Genomic DNA, 24,989 nt, shown 5'->3' with positions numbered 1-24,989 from the left:
TTACATACTATCAGAGCATGTTTTTGATTGCATGTTCACCACAAGTACGTGTGGTTAATGCAGACATGATTCATTGCAAAAGGTTTATGTTTTGTGTTTTAACATCTTAACACAACTGTTTTATTGCCGGAAAGGGTGAAACCTATTCTTACATTGTGATACTGCCAACGGAGGTCTCGTGATGACACAGAGTTGTTTGATTAAATGGAAGCTTGCGAGTTACAGGAAGGGGAGATGACCCTTCGGCAGGGGAGACGTTGGAGTGGGGTGGGTGGGGAGGAAATCACCCCCCTGGGGATGCATTCAAGTCTGGAGGGGGGGGTGCTTCTGGTATGGCAGTGTTCACGTGGATTAGATCCTGGCGACTCGGACCCTTCACCGCTCTCTAGTGGCCCCTGTGGAGAAGACAGACACATCCCTCCATACAGAAATACGAATTAGAGCTGGCCAATACCATTGCAGTATTGGTCTGCTTGATTACTCTCGAGAATGCAGGGAGAATATATATATAACTTCCATCCCTAAGTGTGCCCTTGGATGGGAGGTCATGGGCTGGGTATGTTGACGTCATCAGCAACATCAGCCATGGTCACGCTGGGCGTGGCTAATGGTGGGTTTCCGGCCTTCACGAGGCAAAATGTGGTGTTCGAGGGGTGCGAGTTATCGACAAAAAAGATAAAGTGGTGCGTTATAATGTTCAGTCGAAGAATCGACCCATCATCCCAGCTATAAGTCTTATAGTAGACTCTGAATGATTTGATACAGAGAGGGGTGGCATGAATAAAACAAAAAACATGGACAATGAAAAACACATTGTAGGATATATCACCTATTTACTGCGTCCTTCTAAAGAATGTGAGTGGGGATGTAGAATGCATCATCTGTTTCTATTGTTTCTTAAAGTAATCTGTTCTTGCAGACATGTTTTCAGACATATGGGCAAGGATGGATAATCCACAACCCGGATAATCGAACGTTCCCCATTTGCAATGATAATTCCACATTTCAATAGATATCGGATTGCTGGGAGAGGGTGCTGGAAGATTATTAGGTTTCACAGATTACAAGTGGAAAATAACCCCTTGTAAACAATACTGGGAAACTATTATTCGTAATATGAGCGGCTTGGAAGCCTCTGAGAGCCGACCTCTCTGTAAGAGAATGCTGGAATCACTGGGAGGGAGCCGAGCTCTCTGGGAGAGAGTGTGCTTTGATCCGTGGGATTAATCTGGGATTCCTGGGACAGAGTGCTTGGATGACTGGGAGAGTCGAGTTCTCTGGGAGAGTGTTTGGATCACTGGGAGAGAGTGCTTTGATCACTGGAAAAAAGTGCTGATTCACGAGGAGAAAGTGCTGCATCACTGGGAGAAAGCTGGTATCCCTGGGAGAGTACTTGGATAACTGGGGCGAGAGTGCTTGGCTAACTGGGAGACGTGTGTGCCGGGACGAATCAGTTGAGAGCTCAAGGGTACTGAAGTCAAGAGTGGAGTGCAGAAACGTGGCCATCAGGAGCGAGACAACTGCCCTGCACTGCTTGACACCAAGTAAGCACTCAGTCAAATGATAATGAACGATTCAATGATGGCTATGCTCGGGTTTTTTCAACATTAATTTCAATGTAATGTCGTTCGAGGAAATAAGGATGGCAATCTCGTACAAAGACGGGCTTTGTCTCCAGCTGCGAGCTGCCACTTGCAGATGGCTGTGGATTGAACGTGGCTAAAGTGAGATCATATATTCATGAAACTATTCTTGTGGGTACCAGCACAGAAGAGCTGGTCTCGAGGGGGACACGTGAACAATGAGATGCCACCAGAGAGCACGCCACACATGGATATCAGAATATACAATTATAAAATTAGCAATTACTGTTTTCAATGTATTTCTCAATTACAAAGCTACATCCGCAAAACTAATCTTTGACCTGACCACATGTCAATGCGAATATTTATTTGAAAGATGGGGCGTATCCTGCACACACATGATCGCGATGAACACGTCATAATTTGTTGGTGGAATGGCTAAGCAGTTCAAGGCAAGAATACAGAATGTATCAATCAAGGTGGAGAGAAGCACGCAGCGTGGTGTGGCAGGTGCCTATCTGACCGCTTGTGACCGATGGAGCAGAATGCTGGAGAACGAGACGGATGGAAGAGCAAATTCTGAACTCCGCAGAGTTGGGAATACCGAGGTGCAGACGGTATCAGGAAGAGACATCAGAAACGAGACCATGAAGAGCAGCGATACCCATATACAGAGAACATGCTGGAGGATCACGTCTGCAGATGGTTTGTACATGTGGAGAGAAAAAGATGGCGATTGCCTCGGTGAGGAAGTAGAGCACATGGAGTTGAGGGGGAAGGCCAAAATCAACACAAAAAGCAGTTCTAAATAAGTTTACAATCTAGATTGAAAAGTGCATAGCACCAGTGGCGTCCTAATATCGGAAGAGCGTTCCAGACGGTTGGAGAAGCGCTCCGAAGGTGCGCGACTCGGTGACCGTCTTTGTTCCATGGCTAGCCAAAAGCTGCTGCAAGGATGACCGGAGTTCGCGTGATAGTCTATGCTCCTTGAGATTAACTGCTCATACAGATTCTAAGCTTTCGTGACTGCAGGAATCGGTAAAGTCACGTAGGTAGAACGTATATTATTTTTTTCTACCTACGTGACTTTACCGAAAGAAGCAAAGCGTATGGTCATACAGAGTGCAGTATATTTACAGTACTTATATGTAAAAGCAGTTGTCATGTAACAAATAATCACGGCATCAATTGCAGTGGCGGAGGAGAGCGGCGTCATCGTCGATGGATTGGACGCAATACAAAACCACAACGCGATTTTGTGCGACGTACACGGCGTTTGAATATATTTATTTCAATACAACATTTTCACGTAAATCCACCTCAACAGGAACATGGAAACGATGACCCGCTGCCCATGGGAGGAAAAATAACAAACTATAATTGATGACCTTTAGTACTTAAACCAAAAAAAACACGTTTCGGCGTTCTCTGACCACCAGATCAATTTCGACCAATGCCAACACGAAGGCATCAATACAAAGCACAACATTCTCTTCGTGAATTGATATACACACACACACCTGCTCACATTTCACACACACGCGCGCACACACAGGGCTTCCAATTGCAGGTAGGGGAAATCAATTCCGTTTATTAGTAATAAAGGTGTTTGTTCTTGTCATTCGCCACATTCCCAAAATATGTATCAAATGATAAAGGTGGTGGAATTGCCTTGGTTTTAATTAGATAATTATTTTCAGGGGGTAGAATTACTGTTCATCAATTAAAGTTCATTGTAACATTTACTCGTATAAATAAATAGATGATCGTACTTGACCAACAATGCTAATCGGAAACCCAGTAATGAGTATAATAAGTCACATTATAAAACACACCATTTTTTTACTAAAAGAGGAAAATTAAAAACACACTAGCTAAATTAAACAGCACTGGCCATTCCGATTGAGTTCAGTTGAAACGTTCGTAAGAACGTGGTAATTTAAGACCTTCCAACAGTAACTTTCACTTGGCATACGGTACATCGCAGGCCTGTGCAAAGGGAGAATAACACTTTTTTTAATTAAATAAAACATGTTTTAAGTTGTCACAATAATTAACATGCGGCACAGATTAACAAATCAGGCCTGCATTGTGATCCGATAATTGTATGCAACTTGCCATCGACTCAAAACGTACATGTGAAAATAAATGTAAGCATGGGCATTTTGATAATTAATCATTTAAATCTGGCGTGTTTATTTAACCAACGAATCGCCATACATTGATGTGTCATTTAGTCACACGCGCGCACACACACACACAAAGTACGATTATCCAGTTAACCACCAGATGTTGATTTGTCATCATTTACAATCACAACTATACACACACACACAAACTACGGTCGACAGACTTTCAATCAATCTCCATCATTGCATTTGCCCTGCATTTCCAAAGCTAAAATCCCACGCTGCAGTAAACTCTTTGGGATCAGCAAATTCTGACCCGTTCCTTCAGACCCGAGAGACACCACCGGACTTGTGAAACCGACGGCTTCCGTGCAGTCACTGCGACTTCACGCCAGGGGTTCAAACAGGGCGGCACTGCGCTGCTCGGCCAACGGGAGGGGTTTGCAAATTGGCGTTTCGGGTGCCTGTGATTGGTCAATCGCGACGAGAAGCGCTCTGCGGAGCCAATGACTTTTATCAGTCCCAGAAACCCCTGTGCCTCAATGTTACATTTTAGTGTCTCGATCCAAACTTTGGTAAGTCTCGCGTCATCCGGCTTGTTGGCTCTCCGAGCCCAAGAACTTTCAATGAGGCATGCATCAATTCACCCCGATAGTTATTTCACAATGTTACGATTTGGGACCACGATTCAAGAATGGATTACGGTTTAACACCGTGGTGAATGTAGCGCCTCTGGTGCCTGCAGAGTGTCACGGGAATCCATTAAAAACATATCGTGGACAAAATAATGTTTTGCTGTTGTAGTTTTCCACAATTTCACGAGATTAAATATTGCATTCAGAACCCCTCGCAGAGCTGTGAAACTCTCCATCTTCGGGAATAGTCCAGAGATGCAGATATCAGATCTACTTTTGAGATCCATTCACGTGACCTCTTGTCCACACTCGTGGGGGCAGCACTCTCGATTCACCCCACTGCTGCAGTGTCACCTTTGTCACGTGACAAACTGTTTAATTCGCAGAGTGGGAACTTAGAAAAATTCATCATTGGCACGGACCTTTGACTCGCCAGCCTTGGGAAGCAGCAAGTCTAATCACAGGTGGCCGAAACGCACATTCAAACCCAGGATCTCGGCGATGCCAACTCGGCACTCAGACTTCCGATCCACCTCCTCCCGATTGTGTAACGGACAGCGGAGGGTGTTGCCATGAATGGGCGATGTTTCCACTCCCGTGGCAGCAGCGCTTTGACGGCAACCGATTACTTTCCGAGCACGAGCGCTCGCTCGCTCACTCACTCGGCGCCCAAATGTGCGCCAGGTCGTCACAACCCCCGGTCTCGCACGCCTTGTGCACAGAACGCCTCGGGGAACAGATAGATCGTCGGGTCTTCATTGGAGCACGAAACCACTCTGGGCTGCAGCAAAGGCAGCACTCACGGTGTGGGAGCAGACCAGCTCCCCACCTACCCTCCCCCCTCTTGAGCTACAGCTCTGTTTACGGATTCATATAAAGAGTCCAACACAAAAATTGGGACCATTTTGCTACGAATTGTTTACGCATGAGATGGACACATGTAGGATGGACAGCGACAGGAAAAATTAAAAGTGTGCTGTTGTTGTTGTTGTTCGGGGGAAAAATGGAAGGAATCAGAAAAAGAGAAAGACCGAACAAAGAATGGCTTGACAGCAACATATGAGATTGGTGCGAGAAAGATGTGGCACTACTTGAGCATATTGGCACAAGACAGAAGAAAGTGGAAACAGGTGATGAAATATGCAGTGGGCACCTACGGGCCATCTGCCCATGGATGTGATGATGTTTACAGATTTGTATAAAGAGTATCACAACATTGGGACCATTAAATCAGAAATAAGCGTTTTGAACTTCATGCTCAAAGCTTAAATTACTAAATCGGGAATAAAGACATGCCACACGGCTTATACACATGTATGGGACAGGGATATCTGCAACAAAACAAATACATAAATAAGACACAAACAATCGGATGGAGAGCATTTGGCTAAAGCATTAAGAGTCTGTACAAGATGATTGGAGGCCACAGGAAGGTTGCGGAATTTGGGCCAGATCTTCACAAAGTGGAAAAAGTGGAAAGGAACACAAATTTTAAACAGTGAGGGCATGGACCCTTGTAGTACACAAGGACAGTGTTCATTAATTATCGTTGTCCAACCAGACGTAAGAGGTATGTCTTGTGCTCTGCAAAAATGATTGCTACGTTTGTTCATGTGCTGAAAACACATTTCTACTTTTAACGTAAAAAAGATGCACTTACCAAAGGATTAAATATCACCTTCTTGGCACAGTACAATGCTGTACTGTATCTCCACGTGAACGTAGTTGTCATTGTTAATAAAAGGCAAACTACTCAGATCAACCTTCATATCAACTCAGCAGCTTATGGAAATAATAGCAAGGGGCCAGCACTGTCGCCTCATTCTGTGCAGGGAGCGCAGAAGAATGTCATAATTCACACTTAACGCCACTAAACAGGAAGAAACTATGAATAATCACATCGAGGGTGGTCACGTGCAGAGGTCATACGGAAGGGACGCGGTGACGAACAAAGGCCACCCCTCGCCCCCCCCACTCTCCCTGCACATGCTACCAAGAATGCCAGATACGCGCGTTGAAATTAAGGCAGTGGTTTTCACTCGGGCCGACAGCCTAGCCGCGGAAAGGTTGGACGCCTTTTACAACCAATGCAGAAAAACAAGCGCATGTTCGGATGTAAACAACTCGTATATATATTAAAAAAAATACCGTGAACCTTATTCCCAGTTGCTCTATCTCCAAAATGACTCTTAAAAGTTTTTTTGTTGTTTAAAAAGCGGTGCAAGTTAGCAGTGCTGTGCGCACATCTGTTGGCACTGCCCGAAAGGTTCTGGATGATCCCTGTCTGGGTGACCAGCTTGGTTGAGGCCATGTGTTTAGGCCGAGCAGATGCGAGTATGGGGGACCACATGGCCGCGCGCCACGGGGGACACCACACCGGCACCGCGTGCGTCGTCGTCGACTCCGCGGGTGCCAGACGGAGAAGCGCCGGTCGCGCTGGTCGAGGGCCCGGCGAGCGCCGCTTCAGAAGAGGATCGGCTTGTTGGCCGTACGCTCCTTGACGTACTGCGTGAAGCGCTTGAGGAACTTGGGGTACTCCCGCTTGGCGACCGCGCGGAGGACCGAGGCCGGCGCCCACCCGCCAGGATTCACTGCCAACGGGAGGGCACACGATTAACCAACCGCATAGTCGCGTCACATTTCCGCATCGCCTCTTAACGACGGCCTTCGCCGCGGAGACTAAAATAAACAATGAAAATATTTTTTATTCTACCAGGTCATGGGCCCACTGAGTAGGTGTGGCTCTTTTTCAGAAGCGACGTGGACACAAACGATTGCTCAATGCCGAAGTGGCTTATCGCGTGTAAATTTATGGCAGCCAAACACACGAAATGCGCATGTCGAAATGTGGAAACAAAAACCGGAGGACCGAAGAAAAATCCACACGACTACAGGGAGAACATGCAAACTCCAACTATACAGGAGGCGTCTTGGTCGTGATCGAACCCACGACCTCCTGCATACCGGGTAAGGTAGTTAACATCTCGCCACCGCGGCGCCCTAATGTTGAGTGGCAAGAGCAGTGGTTTCTCCACTGCCCTGGGAAGCCGGTGGCATTGCTTTAATTCCAAGCAATGATTTATATCAGTGGCGAGTGTAAGCTGAACTGTAACTTGGGCATCCCTCCCCCCAGATGGAGGAGAATGGTGAAGTGGGGGGGGAGGAGGAGATTCCGGAGTCTTAGGGTGTGGCACTGCCGAAGAAGCATGTGTTTGGACTATATAGATTATTTTACTTGCTATAAATGTCAAAATAATAAGCCACTTTGTTTAGCTATCATGTGGCCAGGTCGCTTTCGAAAAATAAGTTCATACCTCAGTGGGGGTTTCGTCTGGTAGGATGGGGATGGTTAAGTTTCATTTGTTTGTGTTTGGGGGATTTACCTTTCCAAAACTTTGTACTGCTGTCGTGTTTTTGCACTGTTTGTTGTTGCAACGTTCTTACCCGTCCCGACTGGACATCTGTGAAGACGAGCTTTATAGCTCATCGGATTCCTCCAGTATAAATATTCTGATTCCGAGAAGCCCGTGCAACCAACCCACCCATAATCGACACAGCAAGCGAAGGTTTTGGCAAAGGGCTGTATATATATTTGTATCATTACTACATACCGTTGGCCTCCTATCAACTAAACGTGAAGCAATGTGCACGGACTGAAATCTCACCGTTTGCCACATACGTGATCCGGCACAGCAAGTTGTCCCGCTGGATGTTCTGGTTGCCGTCCGGGGGGCTCACCAGCGTTTGGCAAATGAGCGCCACGTTAATCTTGGCTCGCACGTAGCGATTCGTAACCTGCACCCACAGTGATGCAAAGCAACGGCACACACCCCTTCGCTCACGCAAATTCACAAGCCACACGCGAATTTGCCTCGCAATGCAGGTTCACGCGTTCTACACAACAGCAATTGGATATGTATGTATATAATATTTTTGGCACCGCACGAATCGGAGTTGTGGGGGTAGGAAAACAAACTAAAACACAAAAAGCATCATCACGATCTATGTGCAGATAGCCTGCAGGTGTCCACTGCAGATTTAATAATTTTTTTCCCCACTTTCCTCTGTCTTGTGCCAACATGCTCAAGTATTGCCACATCTTGCTGGCACCAATCTCTTTTGATGTCGTTGTCAAGCGATTTTCTGTTAGGTCTTCCTCGCTTTCCAGTTCCTTCCTTTTTTCCCCTGCACACACTTAATTCTCGTGTTGCTGTTCATCCTACACACATATATTGGATGTGCATGCTGCCTACATGAGCTGTACAGATAATAGTAGGCATAAATATGTTTGTCGAGAGAGGGAGAGGACAGTCATAGTCAGAGAAAAAAACAAGGACGCTATTGAGCCTAGACTCGAGCAGGGGGGCAGGGAGCCAACAGAATCTATTTCTGGATGGGAGTTCCACAATTAGAAGAGCGGCAGAGGAGAATGAATGACCTCCCAACTCATTGTGAGATGACAGGGAGGCATCTATAATAGCAAGCCTTGGCTACTGGAGTGGAAAGTGCGCGCAGGGGATTAAAGGCAGCTTCCAGTGTTGTAACAATTCACATTGCCGCAAATCCTCACCGCATCTCAGTTTTACCACCTTGTTCGTGTTGTCGTCTTCTGTCTGATATGTAACGTTTCGCTCGCTCGCCTAAATGTAACATTAGCGTATCTGTTTTTTTTATCGTCGGTGTTCACACGGTGGTAACGATGAGACAGCATGAACGTCTTCCCCCCCCTTCCTTGCTCCGTCATCGATGTACGTTGGTCTCTTTAAAGTCCTTTCTGACATTAATCCACCTAACATAAGCATAGCAGTATAACACGTAGGATTTCGCGACCAATATCATCCATAATACAATCGGAGTATGGCGAAACATCGTACTCAGATTGTTAATGTTGTGGATTTACTCTCCAACACACCAGTGCACTGTACTAGTAACAAATTGGCACGTTCTGTTTATCGTGACAAACCTTACTAGTTGGTTGTGTCGGGTGGTGGTGGGTTTCACGACACATTTATATTTACGCGATCTAACCCATAAAAAAACCTGCATTATGGATTAGCATTGCACTTTGCACATCATTTGTATAAATAGCAATACACTCTACACACACGGTGCACGTATCGTGAGCGCAATAATCACATTTAATAAAGGAATCGATGCATCGTTACATGCCTAATTAATCCACAAAAGGAGAAATTGTGGACGAATACATTGGCGTGTTTTGATTCTTCGTAAGATCAGCATTTCAACAGAAATTATTCAAGCAAGCGCCTGAATCTCCTGATGGGGACACTATGTTGAAAACGGTCCACAGTTTGCGTGTCTTAAATGAATGCTGTTGAAATTATCGTCTGAAAAGGCTGCGAGGCTGATGGGTTATGTAAGACCTTATATACGAAGGAGACGTATTGTATATATGTAGAACTTCTTTCATACCGTACGTAGCCAACCTTGTTAATTGTAGGGCGGGGGGGGGGGGCGGAAGGACAAACTAAAAACAACAAGCAGTTCTAAAGAAATTCGTTTTCGATCTAGACTTAAAACTGCATATTTGACTGCATATTTATGTTTAAATGGAGGGAGGATGAGGGAGGAGGGATGAGAAAGGATTAAGGAGGATTAAGAGGATGAAGAGGATGATGAGGGAGGAGGGATGAGAGATGATGAAGGAGGATGAATAGGAGGATGATGATGATGAGGGAGGAGAGCGACTCGTACCGGCACATCAGCATGGTCCACTGAGAAGTTGCACACCACCCACGTGTCGGGGTCATTCTCACTGGTGGCTCGGACCTTCTTCCAACTCGACACGTACAGGATGTCGCGCTGAGAGGCCGGCCACACCGTCTAAAAATCGGGCAATGATTAAAATTAGCATCTTTATTTAGACTGGGAGGAATCCGATGAGCAATGAAGCTCTTTTTCACGGATGTCCAGTAGGAGAAAGATTAGCAAGAAATAGATGTTTTTTTTTACATTAAATGAAAAACAACAAAAAGAGTCCCAGGCCACACCAAGATAACAGTGCCTCAATAAAACGGCGCATTAAAAGTGAACAACGGCCATCACCCAGCACTTTAATGGTCTGCGCAGCGAGGGCAATCGCGCTGCTAGTTTTTTTTAAAGAGATCAACAATCAACCTCCCAACACTCCACAGGGATCACCAATGGAACTCCTCACACCCCCCGCCTGCTGTACCTTGTGCGTCTGGTAAACGATGACTTCGTTCTCCGACAGCGTTTCCACAAGACGCACCATCTCCACCGTGCCTGCAAGACAAGGCGACGCACACAACACCACACCCAGCAGCGACGTGATGCAGGGTCACGGCAAGCAGATTCTACAGAAATACTTTGTAACCGTTCTGTGAAAAAAAATCTTTGAAACGAAATAATAACCCCACAATTTTTTACAATGTACTCACACACCTCTATTTTCGATTACAAAATCACTCGGAATGTGTGGCTTTAAAAGCTAAGCAAGGCTGTGCCAGGTTTCTTTCGGCTGCTGCAGCACTACATGACAGGCAGCAGACGGCAGCGTTGCAAAAATCCATTATAGTACCGAACATAACGCTCCCACATCGATGCTCCCCTTGTTCACCAACCCTCGGTGCTCAGCGTGAAGCACGGTCAAGTGACCCCCACGACAGGCATGGCGGGCGGTGCATGGGGACAGCCCTCATCCAGCAGCGGATTGACTAAAGGGTGCTGCGGTGCGTCCACTCACTCTCCCATTCAGTGCGGTGGTCCACTTTCCAGAAGTAGTGGCAGATTTCGCGGCCCGTGACGCCCCGCACGGCGTGCGTGGCCTTCAGCGGGTCCAGCACAATCCCGTTCTCCTCCAGCTCCCGTCGGTAAACCTTGGGGAGCACGACAGACTCCGTTTGATTTCAGGCAATGCCCCCCCCAAACCACGCCCCCCACGAAAAAAGTCAACCGTCTGACGAGACCCGGCGTAGGACAACGATGGCGAGAGAAGCGGCGGTCACCTTCATGTCGCCCTCCTCCACGAGGAGTTGCCAGTTGGCATCGCCGCCGACGTCTTGCAGCGAGTATTGCATGTGGCTCTTGATGGACTCCTCCACCTGCGGGGGGCACGAGGGCACGGGAGGCGACGTGCTATCAATGCCGTTTGACCCGTGCTAGACGGGACGCTCAACAAAGTGTAAACGCAGGGGCTCGCTTGGGCGGTGTCGCCAGAGGGCGTGCATGGTTTTGTCAGTTCCGTGTCGCTCTTTCAGTCCATGTATACCAGTTAACTAGTTGCCTGGAGCAGCATTGTGCTACCTGTTAAGTGGACACTGAATATCGGTGCATTTGTTTATACTTTATTACACATGGACTTCAATGCGTTTATAAATGTATTAGTGTGCAAACCCAACTTACCCTTTAATAAATGCCACAGAAACCCCAAGACCCCCGACTTAAGGCTTACCGCACAAACCCTTCAGGAATATGGCCAAGGTCTTGTGCGTTTCAAGGTTATGACACTCAAGAACAATGGGAGGGAGACAATAAATATCTCATCCACTGACCCAACCATCGCACCCCCTGGATTAGATCTGCCTCAAAAGCAATGGCACTCGCTGTCACCTACCAACACCCCTGAATAACCCGTAGCACCCATGTCAGATGCACACCTACCAACACATACCCCCCCCCCTACCTGACCGGACCATGAACCACATTGTGAATTATCATGCCGCTCATAAATCCTGCAGAGGCATTAATTTCTCAGCCCACCGCAGAGGCTGGTTATCAGCCCTGGATACGGACTTATCAGTTTTTATACAATGCCGTAGACAAGAAGAAGTGTGCAACCATTTGCAAAACGGAAGCAACATCGTTGCATGTATGTTGAACTCATTTCGCACCGCAAGTAGCCAACCGTGCTATTTGCAAAACAGAAGCAACATAGCCCGCTTTGTTAAAAGTGGTACATCATGGAACACAAAGTTGCACTGTTTCATTTCAACTTTAGTTCCCCAGCAAAGTCTAAATGGTGTTGCGAGCTTCAAGCGAGTCACACTTCACGCGGTCTACTTCTCCAAGATGATGGCACGCAACCAACAGCGCTGCAGAGTGCCACTTTTAATGAGCACTTCCAGTAAATGGAGATCTAACAGAAGACAGCTGCTAAGGGGGAAGTGCAAAAAGCAACCGCGAGTTGAACACACGTGGCCCGTTACTAAAATCGGCATCATTTTACCAAACAAAGGTCGCAACAGAGCTAGGACAGCCGGTTAAGTAATCAATCTCCACCCATGATCGACTTGATTACTTAATTAAAATCGGAGAATACAAAAACAGTGGGAACAAAACATTATCACTTTAGTTTACCCCGAGTTTAACTGGACGGGAGGTGATGGGTGTGGTAATCGGCATCATCGGCCATGTCGGGTTGAGTGTGGGTTGTGAGGGGGGGTTTCCTGCCTTCAGGAGAAAGGATGTGGGGGGTGGCCGCCATTTTTAAAAAGGCACCCGAGTCATCGATCACATGCAAAGTAGCCCATTGGAATTTTTGGGTCAAAGAATCGACTACTCGTCCCAGCTCTTTACAAGCTAGTTAAGAACACACATGGTGGTGGTATGCGCGGCTGGTTGTGACTGTGGCTGCGTGAAATTTGGGGATGTGGCGGGGTGGGGCGGTGGGGCGAGGCGTGGCGGGGCGCGGTCAGGGGGGGGGGGGGGGGCGCGGGGTGGGGTCGGGGGGGGGCGCGGGGTGGGGCGCGGTGGGGTGGGGCGGGTGGAGCTGGGTGGTGGCGTGGTGGGGGGGGTTTGCACGGGGTGGGGTGGGTGGCATGGGGCACAGGGTGTGAGGTGGGGCGGGGCAGGGAGGGGGGCAAGCGGGGGGCAGGGGGGGCTTGGCGCTACCTGCTGGGAGAAGCGGTGCACGCGGATGCTGAGCGTGTCGGGCACCAGGTCAGGACACAGCGTGACTCCCCGCATTCGCTCCAGCTGCTGCAAAACGCGACGCGCACAAGGGGGGAACCCCCGCACACCGTTTATCAACACGGTGTGACTTTGAGCCGACGATCCTTCCGTCATCCTTGCATTCGTGAATACTTTCGGTGAAGGTACAAAAAAGCCACACCAAACGTGTTTAGAACCTATCTCATGATCAGCATTAACAACTAACTGCATGACCAAAACCAACAGCAATTGCATATTAGCAGTCATAATAACACCTCAAAGTATCTGGGTCATGGCGAGCTTTGTCAACATAGTCGGCAGCAGAGGGCAGTGCAGCGAAAATGCATTATTGTACTGTACTTCCAAGCTTCCACTCCGATGCTCTCCGCCTTTTAACCCGCACGGTCAAGTATGGTTAAACAACCTCCATGGCATGTGAATGGCCCTCATCCGCAAGTGAAATGGCAAAGTGTGCGTTTTATATGCAAGATAAGTCCAGTTGCTATGGCGTGATGAAGCCGGAATTCACCTGCTCTTCCATTTTCTCGTGCCGGTCGAGAGCAGCCTCCACGGCATCGAAGAACTCCTCTTCGTTCATAAGGCTGTTGGGCCCTTCCTGCCGGTCAAACGAGCACCGCACACAAAAGCCAATGAATGACAAGCCTGGGGAAAAAACACCCTCTACCCAGTAGCGCATGCCGCTGCAATGTGAACCATTCTGGCGAATTGCCCGATGATGCTGGATGCAATTACCAGCGAAACGTCGTACTCAAAAATTGTAAATGTTGTGGTTTCACGCTTCAACACACCGGTGGGCTAAAGCAGTGAACTATTTGTCTTGTCAACGTGACACCTTTTTGCTGATTGGCCGTGTCGGGTGGTGGAGGGTTACGACATTTATAAATAACGCGATCTAACCCAAAAACGTTGATTATGAATAATATTGGTCGCGAAAGCCTACGTGTTCAACTGCATGTGAACCAGACTACACAAAAAAACAAGGGCAAATTTTGGGCGTGTACATTAAAGTACCATCCATTATTAAATAATTACAATGCCCACTTACTAAAAAAATACCCCGTTATTTCTGTACAGGGTTTTGCCCGTGCAGTCGCCATTGGATGCTATGTAAATCCTAAATTCTTATTGTGCCGTGCACTGAGACGACAGCTTGAACTATGAGGTTGAATGGTGGGGTTTAATACGAAAGGTAACGCGTGTGTTACTTCATTGGTAACGGTGAACAAGCGCAAACAGAATCTCATGGCAATTCGCGTACGTAGCCACCCGTGGCGACGTAGGGTGCAAAATAAGTTCAACGTAAGCATACAAACGTGTTATTTGACGAATGTGTGGAGTGTTTTGGGAAGATACAGCTGCATGCCAACAAAAACAAAGCTTCAGTGATCTTTAACAGAACATAACGTAAATATTCGTAAGACGGCCCAGATGTGTGCAAACAGTTGGGGCCCTCTCATATCTCGACACAGTGGGTGGCGCCAAAACACGGCGCATGTGTGGATGTTAAGGGATGAAACGGGTATGATAAACATCTTTAAAGTACCAAGTGCATTCTTGTGAAAATCATTTTAGACCAAAGTTTGAATAGACTGCAAGTGTATAAAACTGCTGTCTAATTATAATGCCTTCATAAGGGACGACGATATCTTTATTGACAATCCTGGAAACTGCACCGAAATCCATCAACTTTAATGCACTCGCGCGCACACACACACACACGTTTCAGGGCCACACGTCACGTTAAAAAATGCATCAGTTCATAAAATAACATACGCACACGAGCCAACGTAAGCGAGCACGTAATTGCTTTAACCAATGCACGATATGAATTAGTATCGAATGTTCTCTCCCATCTGCTGTGACAGCTACCCCACCTCGTAGTCTGGGCCCCCAATGTAAGACTTCTTCTTGAGCTCCTCCAAGGCATTCTTGTAGGCCTCCTCCACCTTTTTTCTCTTTTCTTGTTCCTACAACGACACCGCGGCATACTTGCGTCGTGAGTGACTGCGCCATCTTGCAACACTCACGCGTGGGTGAAAGAGGTGACATTGCAGCGTCAACTTCCTCTGCACCAGCACACACGTTGACCATTTCTACTACGACCCAGTGTGCAATGCACCCACCATACAGGTAAAGTTAGTAAAGGCACAGCCATGCAATTGCTTGCTCATGCCACTGCTGGCAAAGGGTCTAAACCTAAAAGAGCTCTAGACAGCATTTCGAGAGCCACCCCATGGGTATTTGGCCTACTCTTCCATGCTAGCGAAACATCTTGGCAGTGACGGGAGTACCCACACCTTATCCCACCGCACGTGACCCACCGATCGACCATTTATACTGTTATCTAGACAGTGGGGGAATTAAGGAACTTGGCCAATGTGTCAACTGACATGCCACGAGATGGAATCGGCGACCTTTGGATGGCAAGTCCAGTGGGCTAACCGCGACACAACGGGCAGCACATCCGTACAAGGGAACTGTTCTTTTTTGGAGTAATTTTTAGCAAGGGCTTCACTGTATCTGTGCTACAACTGTGCCGTGCAGCAGAAGACAACATTGAGAAGCACGTGCGGACTCCCCCGTGGCCAACGCTTGTACTTATAAGCGCTTCCTTGGAAACTATTACAGACGCCGAAATGCTCTCAAGGTTTATCTTCGCTTTTTATCCGAGTTTTCTCAGTCTGTTCTGCGCCACTGCCAAACCCTTTTTTTCTAAGTGCGACCGACGGGGGAGCTGGGAGGGAAAGAAAAAAAAAGAAAAAAAATCGTTTGCACATTGGGGCCAGACATCTGGACGCGCCCCGTTGAAACGCGCGAGGTCACGCGCTGATAAAAGCGAGCAGGCGGAGGCTCATCTCTCCCTGGCTCTCCGTGCCCACTGCAGGTTTTACACAGCCAGCCAGAAACCGTCGGTCAATGAAAGCACGTGCACCGTAGCGTGTACAGAAAACCTCACTGCATGGTTTTCTTTCAAATTTTTGCATGTTTTTTCCCAAATTTTATCCCGACTGTAACTATTGCCTCCGTGTCGCGAGATAACGTATCTATTCGAATCTCTCGCACAGCAGTGTAAAGCACGCCGTGTTGCAGAACAGCATGTGGAAGTGAATATCGCAGAGCCATCTCTTCCTTCCCCCTCCTCTCCAGTCCTTTTAAGTGCTGAGCTGGCAACACCGAGATCCCAGATTTGAATCAAGGCTTAGCACTCTGGACCTCTGAGCCACCTGGCAACCTCGCTAAATGGAAAGGTTGAAGGCAGGAGGAATGCCAAAAAGTAGCGTACATCTAAAAATAACCATTGTAGACAAATTAAGCAACTGCGTTTTGGGTGGTGCACAAGCACAAATTGTGTAAAAACAAATTATTTATTTTTTGTTCCTGGGTAGTAAGTGTTATTTCCTAATTGCTTATGCCTTAAAAGTACAGACAATGGCTATTAATCCCCACAAACTTTGCTTTTGTGACCAGGACAGTGATATTTTTAAATTTGCCTATTTTCAATGAGAGAACGAGCAAATTTGTGTCTTTTCATTCACATAAAGCCAGAAAAAAACAACATATGAATCCAAATTAACATGTATTTTCCCCATTGACGGGTATTGAATGAGAACAAGCCCTCAATTAGGCACGTAAGCTGATGCAAACAAAATAATGCATTCAGAATGTAGATCATCATTAAGCGGTGGTGAAGGTGGGGAGCATAAATGTGGTAGCCCACCCCGTTTGTGCATGGTGGTCACTCATCCAAGCGCTTATCCAGGCAAAAAATTCTGCTTAGCTTGCAATATCTGACAAAATCTGGCACATTCCAAGTGATTTGGCCAAAGGCAGTGTTCCGATTTAACAGAATTTACCGCATTGGTCCAGGAGCATAACGAGATTGTGTAACCCAAGCAATCTGCGATTATCACCCAACCCATTTCCTGCTCATTTTGCATCAAGTTTCATTGCATTATAATGGACATTATTTTACACACGATATATATACACACGTAAATTCAGAATAAGGTGCCAGATATTCTTTTAATTTGACTCGAGCAAGCTCGTGAGACCAATGTACAACACAATGCCGCATACCTGACTGGCTGGGGACTGATCTATAGGCGGATGTGAAAATGCGAGGCATCAACATCTATAGAAAATGAGAGTTATACCTTACATGGTGTATCTGTCATTCTCTATTTCACTGGATACAAATCTATAGCGAACGGCTTCCAACATCGGGAAAAGCTTCGCTGCACTTTGGAAGCGAGCGAGAATGTACGCGAGACTAAGACTGCATGACTGAACGTGAAATGGTGAAAATTGTGAACATCCACAGCAAGTGACGGCAACAACATCGCGCGCCAACACTGCACTTGGCTGTGGGCGGTTAAATCAGTCGGTACACGTACGTGACGGTCGGAAACGTGACGGTTGTGTATATGCTCGAAACTGAATCGAACATCCGGGGGGAGGTGGGGGGGGAGGGTTGGGAAACACTCGTAAACTTCCAGAGCTATTTGCCACGTCATTTCACACGCAAAGGTTATGACCGTGCAAGTTGAAGCTCCACACAGCTGCTCCCCCGACCTCAGGCTGGACGGACGTACCAGCTCGGCAGCATGTATCGGACGATGAGTCCGAGCTGGAAGTGTCTTTACTTAGCTAGAAGTGGTGCATGGGGGATTCCCAGTTGTCTGCAAGGGATGCCCATTACCCGTTCCAGCCGCTTCTGCCAACTCTCCTCGCGCTTGGCCATCAGATCGATGCAGTGCGACAGCGTGGCGAGGATCCCGGCTGTCGTGGCCTTGAAAGTAATTGCTTCTCCCTTGAAGTCGATCCAGCTGATGTCCTTGGGCATGAAGAGCTGCAGGACTGGCAGTGGGGGAAAAAAAAAAGATTTTCACGAATTTCATCAAGAGTATCGCATAAAATAAACATGTAAAGACAACGATTTATGTTATAAACTCTTGACCCCACTGATGCATAAAAGATTACATTCATTCCTCAAACACTTCCAAACTTGTCAACCAACTCTGAGATAATTCATGGAAGCGTGACAGATATTTCATCAGCAATAATATTAACCTCGTGTCCTTTCTACAATTATTTCCCAGTTGTGCAACAAACTTGATTTAATGCGACTTGAACGCAACCTGGCTCTCTCTGGGCTTGGGGATGCCTTCATTCAACAGTGGACTGATCATAGGTGACGATGACTTCACCTTCACCAGTCAAAGTGTTTGAATATATTGAGCGCTATTTTATTCTTGAGTATGTTAATATGTTCAGGAATTAAATGGCTAATGGTCAGGGTCTGCGAGCTTCAGGAGAGAATGTAAGTTTTGCAATGCCCCCTTCCCCGTTGAAGAAACAGACTACAGAAACAGACTACAGAGGCGTCATCTGGTCCAACCCATGTGAGACTAGGCTGTAAGGAAAGCTGTCTCGGGTGTGGACCAATCAACTTCAAGGACAGTGCATACATTATCAGAGTTGTGTTTTTTGTTTGCATTATGACTGCAGGTATTGTGGTCTATGCAAACATGACTCCTCGTAAAAAAAGGTGTCAGTTTTGTTGCCAGATAAAAGGATAAAAAACCAATTATCAGACTACAGAGGGTTTACTATAGTTAATAGTTTGGGTTACCATAATCGTGCAATTGAGTGCAATATAGCACTCTGACATGGCAGGCGCAACCCAAAGGACACGTGCAAAGTTCAAGACTCACGTTTGTCCTTGGTGTTGCTCGAGAAGAAGTGATCCTCGCAGGGCCGGGGCGTTGGGAAGCCGTCATCGTCCTCGTCCAGACCTAGTTGGGCCAAGCAGGCACACATTCAAAGTTAGAAAACGACGCACGAGCCCAGCGAGACACTTAACGCGTATGCACGGCAACAACATCTCAAAGCAATGACAATGCCCATAACCAAAATCACCCAGGGAAGTGCCCTGTCTCGTCAGATCTTGGAAGCTAAACAGGCCTGAGCCTGGACAGTGTTTGGATGGGTGACCACGATGCATACAAAATGTGAAATGGGCTGCTGCAGGGCTACATTGTGTGCAGGAGAGAGCAGCACAATCCATTGTTGTACTGTATTATGCTCCCCACCATCGCTAAAGCTATACGGAGCAGGGTGGAAGTATGGCGAGGTCAACAGCAGGAACCATACGGCAGGGGGATTTATAAAGATCACATTTATCCAGAAAGGCCTCATTGAGACTCAAGAGTATTTTCAGATGGAATTTGCACAGAGATGTTCGACTAATTCAGAATCCAGGAATATTTAGCATGTCAAAGGAAACCAGAGTACCCAGAAAAAGCCGCCACACACACAAAGAAAATCACGGATGGGTTAAAAGTCCCATTTGCCCTCCTACCATCAACTGGCCACCTAGAATTTCAGAGGGTATGAAAATGTCACGAAATCTGCATGCGATTCACAAACCCTTGCCTCTAAAAGTGCCGGAGCAAAAAAGCCCACAACCTACCACGTCACCACTCACAGACAGGAGTGTGCGCTGTGAAATAGCCGGTCAAAAGGTCAAATGACGTGGCATGGAGGCTGGATGGTGGATGCTTCTTATCTGCTGACTCTGTTGTATTTCTTGGTTAATCTTTGCATTTGCTGACTCTGATCTGGCCAAGACAGTGTCTCTTCTCGACTCCCCTTTTGGCTACAGTATTACAAAACTTGGCTGTGCAAAAAAATAAAAATCCCCTGCCAAATGCTTGTTGTTGTACAAATCACATAGCATCAAATCATTTTTTTTTTCACAACAATGTTTTGTGGCACATGCTCCCAGGGGCTGTGACCCTCACCCCCCCCTCAACTACAGAAAATACTGGGATTTGATTGTGTAAGCCTCACGGGAATTTCACTTTCCACCAATCTCGTCAGCAACTGGGTGACACGGAGGTCACAGGTAATCTCCGTTTTATCCGGAATTGAATGTAGCTCTACTAAGTAAGGTCACGTCTTGTTTGGCGTCTGCCACCTACGAATATGGCAGGGAAAACGGAAAAAAAAGACAAGTGCCACACAGACGCTTCAGTTGAACCCCCCCCCTCCCCGTGGTACGAGAGCCCTTAAAATAGAGTACTTTGGAATGGGCTTGGCCGCAGAAAAAGGAGCATATTCGCAAAACAGGCCGTCACAAGGTTTAGGCAACAATACACATTTCATCCACGCAGGTGGCTGGGTGGCTCAGATGTCAAATTACTAAACTGGCACCACCAAGAGCCTGGGTTCAAATCTAGGCAGAAAACCTACAGGTTGTCAAGTGTAGGAAGTTGATAGCTAGTCTTAGCCTGGCCAGTCACCAATTTGGTTCTGAACTCAATCTGGATAAATTCCCAATCTGAGAATGAAATTATCGGTGTAATCGTCAAGAGATGTACATGCCTCTCATACGGCATAGCAGATGGGAATGTCTTGCCCTATACTGTGTGGATCAGAGGTCGCTTTTTGAAGGGATCTCCGAAGTAGCTCTGCCTCCATGGACCGTTCTCAAATACGAAGGGCTGCACTGCTGTGAGAGAGATCCAAAGGGACTCGTCTGCTGAAATGATGCCGAAAGCACAATTGGAATAAAGTACGTGGAAAAAAATCACCAACGATTAAAAAAAAATATATATATAATATCCATACATTCTGCCCAGTGCTGCCTTAAGCCACAGTCTCATTCAGCCTGTCACAAATGCGTAGAGTCTGTGGCTTTTGCTCACTGCCTTTCCGTCACACAGCCGCTGATGTAGAAGAATGACATTGAAGGAAAGAGTGCACGTTTGACCGAAGCAACAAAGCTAGTGAATGACAAAGATAGGGAGAGTTCATTGAACCACATTGCCAACTCTTGAGCTGACAGGAGGGGAAGGAAAAAAAAACAACAACAAAATGACACACGCTGGCAAGTGTCACCTCTGTCTCGGCTCAGTTCGTCCTTTGACACCGCGTCCGCGCAGACGTCAAAGTACTTCTGGAGCGTGTCCACTTGCCGGCAGAGGATGTCCCGGAAGGTCTCCATTTCCGCAAGTTTCTCCCGCAGCCCCAGCCCCTTCTAAGAATTGATCAAACAAAACACGTGCGGCCCACGAAGTTCTCAAGTGTTGTCGCAGCATTTGGTCGATAGCAGTGTGCAGTTACCCGATGGCGCAATCGTCAGGATGATGAACATCACATCGTCATTTTGCCTGCAGTCGAGAAATACGAACGTCGGAATTGCCAGCAACGGTGGGATCGTGATGGTGGGGGGCCCACCTTGAAGGAGGATGTGGATGTGGTTGAGAAACCACTCGCCCCGGAAGTGAGTGACAGCATGGAGCCGTGACGCCGTAGGCTGGACTCGGATCCATACCCCGATTCTGTCTGCAGCTGTAAACCATGAAGACAAAGACTCGCCCTATAGCCATGTATACCATTGGTGTATGTGCTGTTAGCGTATACCTATTAAGGCCATCACAGCACACGAGGGGATGGCATAGCCAGCACAATGCCCGACCGCCAGTCTCCGCAGTGGCAAAGTTTAAACACTCAACCAGATGCTCATTTAAGGGCTCATTTGAACCAGGAACAAGTTCTGATACCACTCACGAGCCATGGTCGGGAGTCTAAGTCAAGTAACTGGGTACTGAGGGTAGTGCACAGACCACTACACCATCACTTTGTGCACGTACATAGCAACATTCTCATGTGCAAACACACTCACATCCAGTGTCCCACGAGAATGCATCGTACAGATCTCCCACGGTCTAATGAGCCAAAACAAAGATGTACACAAGCGCAGCCCCCTCGCTTAATCTTGTGGGAAAGTGCTCAAGGCTTGTGGGAAAATTGAAGAGATGCATCTTGCACTACTGGACAACTCAAATATAGGCCAACACGCTACGAGCCAACACAAAACACAGCAGTCATTGCGAACTCGTACAGTGCGCTGGGCACACACCCTCTACGTAATCTCATGCACCACAAGTAAATTCACCCAACCTCCTGCAGTTCAAAACAAATTTGGCCCAAGCTGTAAGCCAACTCATGAGCGAGTCTTTCCACGTTTTTTCATCTTCCGTTTACATTACCAAGGCCCTCAACATGCATACCATGTGGTGATCCCGACAGCAAGGATGGCTGGTGGGGGGGGAAAAGAGGGTAGCTCCAGATTTAAGGGACATTTTAGAGAACATTTTAAATCATTTATTTTGTTAATGAGTTTTTATATTTTATTCTATTTTAATATAATATGCGTTGTGTATAATTCATTGGGGAGGTGTTCTGTGAAGCTGACGAGCTGCTGTCATCTTGCAAGGATCCCTTTTGGAAATAAGATCTCAATCTCTCTTTAGCCGGGTCTTAGCATGGTTAAATAAAGATTAATATTAATGTCACCCAGTGAAATGACAAGCATATGTAGCAGAATCTAAATATTTATTTATACTGGAGGAATCCGATGAGCTATAGAGATCTTTTTCACAGATGTCCATTTGGGGTGGGTCAGAACGTTACAACAAACAAAATAAAAACGATAGCAGTGCAAAGTATAGGAAAGGTTAACAAATCATGCCAAAAAATAAAGTACAACTAACCTCTTTTTATTTTACCAGGTGAAGCCCACCAAGCCATTAGCTTATTTTTCAGAAGCGACCTGGCCACAAATTATAGCTCAACTAATTGGCTTATCGCGTGGAATTTTAGGGCAGACATTATCTAAAACACACGTTTCTATCACTGCGTGCACGTTCTCGGAGCCAAAGTGCAGTCCGAGACTTCTGCTCGACATTTTCCATTTCCAGCGATAGGGCCCCAGTGATTCCTCGCCAACCCCCTGACCTTTGCTTCTACTCATTCCCATGCAGTCCCACAAGAGGAATCATCGTCTTTAGCACCGGCAGTGCCCAGCATCACGGCAGGAAATGAGCCAGGAAGGAAAGGGGGTGAACAAAGTCGTTGGGGTGTGCGAGTTGGAAAGCCACGAAGAGAACGCAAAAGCACGCGGGAACAATACAGCGGTTTAAAAAAATAAAAAATTTGCATAAAGGAACAACTTTAACGATGTGCATCCCGGGCGATCGTGTTTATCACTTGTGTGTATGCGCTTACGCATCGGTCAGCCACCGCTGTAAACTAGCGCTGCACAGCTGTGAATAATGATCGCCTCGTGATGCAGCGTCACGAGTCTGGAGCTTATGAGAAGCGCTTTTTTGTTTTGAAATCGTTACGTAATCCATTATTATTTATTTTCGATGACGAGACCCCCCCCTCCCTACTTGCACATCATGTTCTGGCAAGGGCCATTAAATAAACAATGGACAGGATTCCAGTTAAGCAAGCTTTCAGCAGCTTCACGTCACAAACGGTTTCAGAGTTTGACAAGATGCCTTCCCCGAGTGGTCATTATCAACCACAACCACCCTGCCCCGTTTGTAATGAGTCATTGACCACTTAGGAGTGGAGTGCTGGGCAAAAAACTCTCCATTACAGCATCCTCCTCACAGCATATCCATTACAGGAGCCTCGTGGTGGCCACTGAACTGAATGGCTTATGCGTGCTTGTACATTTTACTCTTTGTCACCTTTTGGTTTGGACAATGGATATGTGGGTCATAGTAATCAGCATGGCTGATGAAAATGATGATTATGAATGGTGTGTAGACTAGACATTAACTGGATAACATCTTTGAAAATAGAATCAGGTCAGTAGGCCATGGACTGTATATTCTTTCTCGACGAATACTTTTATTTTTAGAAAAACTGAAATGAACAAAGAATTACTTAAAGCTAAAATACCACCCTACCAAACAACATCAAGTGTTTACAATCTGTAAAACTCGCCTTGTAGCGATTCATCTATCATCACTATTGATTATTATGCTCGGTAAGCACATATACAATGACGTGCAAGTATCTATTACTCACAAGTTATGAAATATTATATAAATGTTACAATTGGCAAGCCTATAAGGCTGTACAAATGAGATAGATCAAATGAGAAACAATACAGACGAGAAGGAACAAAATTAGAGAGGCTATCAACTCGCTGCGCTTGAGATGTCACTTTAATGATGAGTGGCTCTCAGCTGTGCCAGCTCCGTGCTTTGACACTATTTACCAGGCATAATGCAAAAATGTATTCCTACACTCAAGGACACACGCTTCAAATTGCGCATGTTAAATATGGAATAGCTGAAACTCATGCGATGATATGCTCATGTTACATTTTGGCTAACGGCGCAAACAAAACTGAAAAAGGCAAGAATAACTCGAACAACACGCACAAGGCAGCCAAACCTGGGCAAAAAAAATCCATTCCTGAATCAAAACAAGATCCTAAACGGTGACAATTCATCGAATCGCAGGAAGGGTTAAATCTGTACACTTAGTAAAACACGGTTGAATAACCCGCAAGAGAGCCAGCCTGCTGTATAAGCAAGCACTTGTTGGAAGTCATGGACGTGCCAGTGCATTCATCAAAATTACGAAGGCGAGCGTGAAATTGCGCACGCGCCGCACGCGCCGCCACGCGTCACCAACATGTGACGCGCATCCAACAATCGTCCCGTCCACAGCGTGAAAAGCCAGCAACACCGCACGCGGATTGAGCGGAATGCAACGGGGCGCCCCCGTCGGCCGACAGACGGGCACGTGGGAGGGGGTACGGAGGGAGGGCATGGCGGGGAGTGTGGGAGGGAGGCAGAAAACGTCGTCGTCGGCGGGGTAATGGATGTTCACGGGTG

At 46.8% G+C, this 24,989-nt stretch overlaps 1 protein-coding gene across 1 annotated transcript in view; it reads right to left on the bottom strand.

Moving 5' to 3' along the window:
• Positions 1–2,853: 2,853 nt before the first annotated feature.
• Positions 2,854–24,989, bottom strand: part of CERT1 (ceramide transporter 1) — a 30,294-nt gene continuing 8,158 nt past the window's right edge. The window contains exons 3-15 of the mRNA XM_078612528.1: positions 21,523–21,636; positions 21,184–21,322; positions 18,996–19,076; positions 17,981–18,138; positions 15,156–15,248; positions 13,790–13,876; positions 13,222–13,308; positions 11,337–11,432; positions 11,075–11,207; positions 10,544–10,614; positions 10,063–10,191; positions 8,013–8,142; positions 2,854–6,938 (exon numbers count right to left, since the gene is read on the bottom strand). Coding sequence (XP_078468654.1) covers positions 6,811–6,938; positions 8,013–8,142; positions 10,063–10,191; positions 10,544–10,614; positions 11,075–11,207; positions 11,337–11,432; positions 13,222–13,308; positions 13,790–13,876; positions 15,156–15,248; positions 17,981–18,138; positions 18,996–19,076; positions 21,184–21,322; positions 21,523–21,636 — 1,446 coding nt within the window. The 3' untranslated portion in view covers positions 2,854–6,810. The remainder of the gene's footprint in view (positions 6,939–8,012; positions 8,143–10,062; positions 10,192–10,543; positions 10,615–11,074; positions 11,208–11,336; positions 11,433–13,221; positions 13,309–13,789; positions 13,877–15,155; positions 15,249–17,980; positions 18,139–18,995; positions 19,077–21,183; positions 21,323–21,522; positions 21,637–24,989) is intronic.

The sequence above is a fragment of the Lampetra planeri genome, chromosome 39 (assembly GCF_965212315.1).
Source record: "Lampetra planeri chromosome 39, kcLamPlan1.2.h2, whole genome shotgun sequence".
NCBI classification, from domain to species: Eukaryota; Metazoa; Chordata; class Hyperoartia; order Petromyzontiformes; family Petromyzontidae; genus Lampetra; species Lampetra planeri.
Note: the sequence above shows the minus strand (reverse complement) of the source record. Positions and strands in the feature narration are given on the sequence as shown.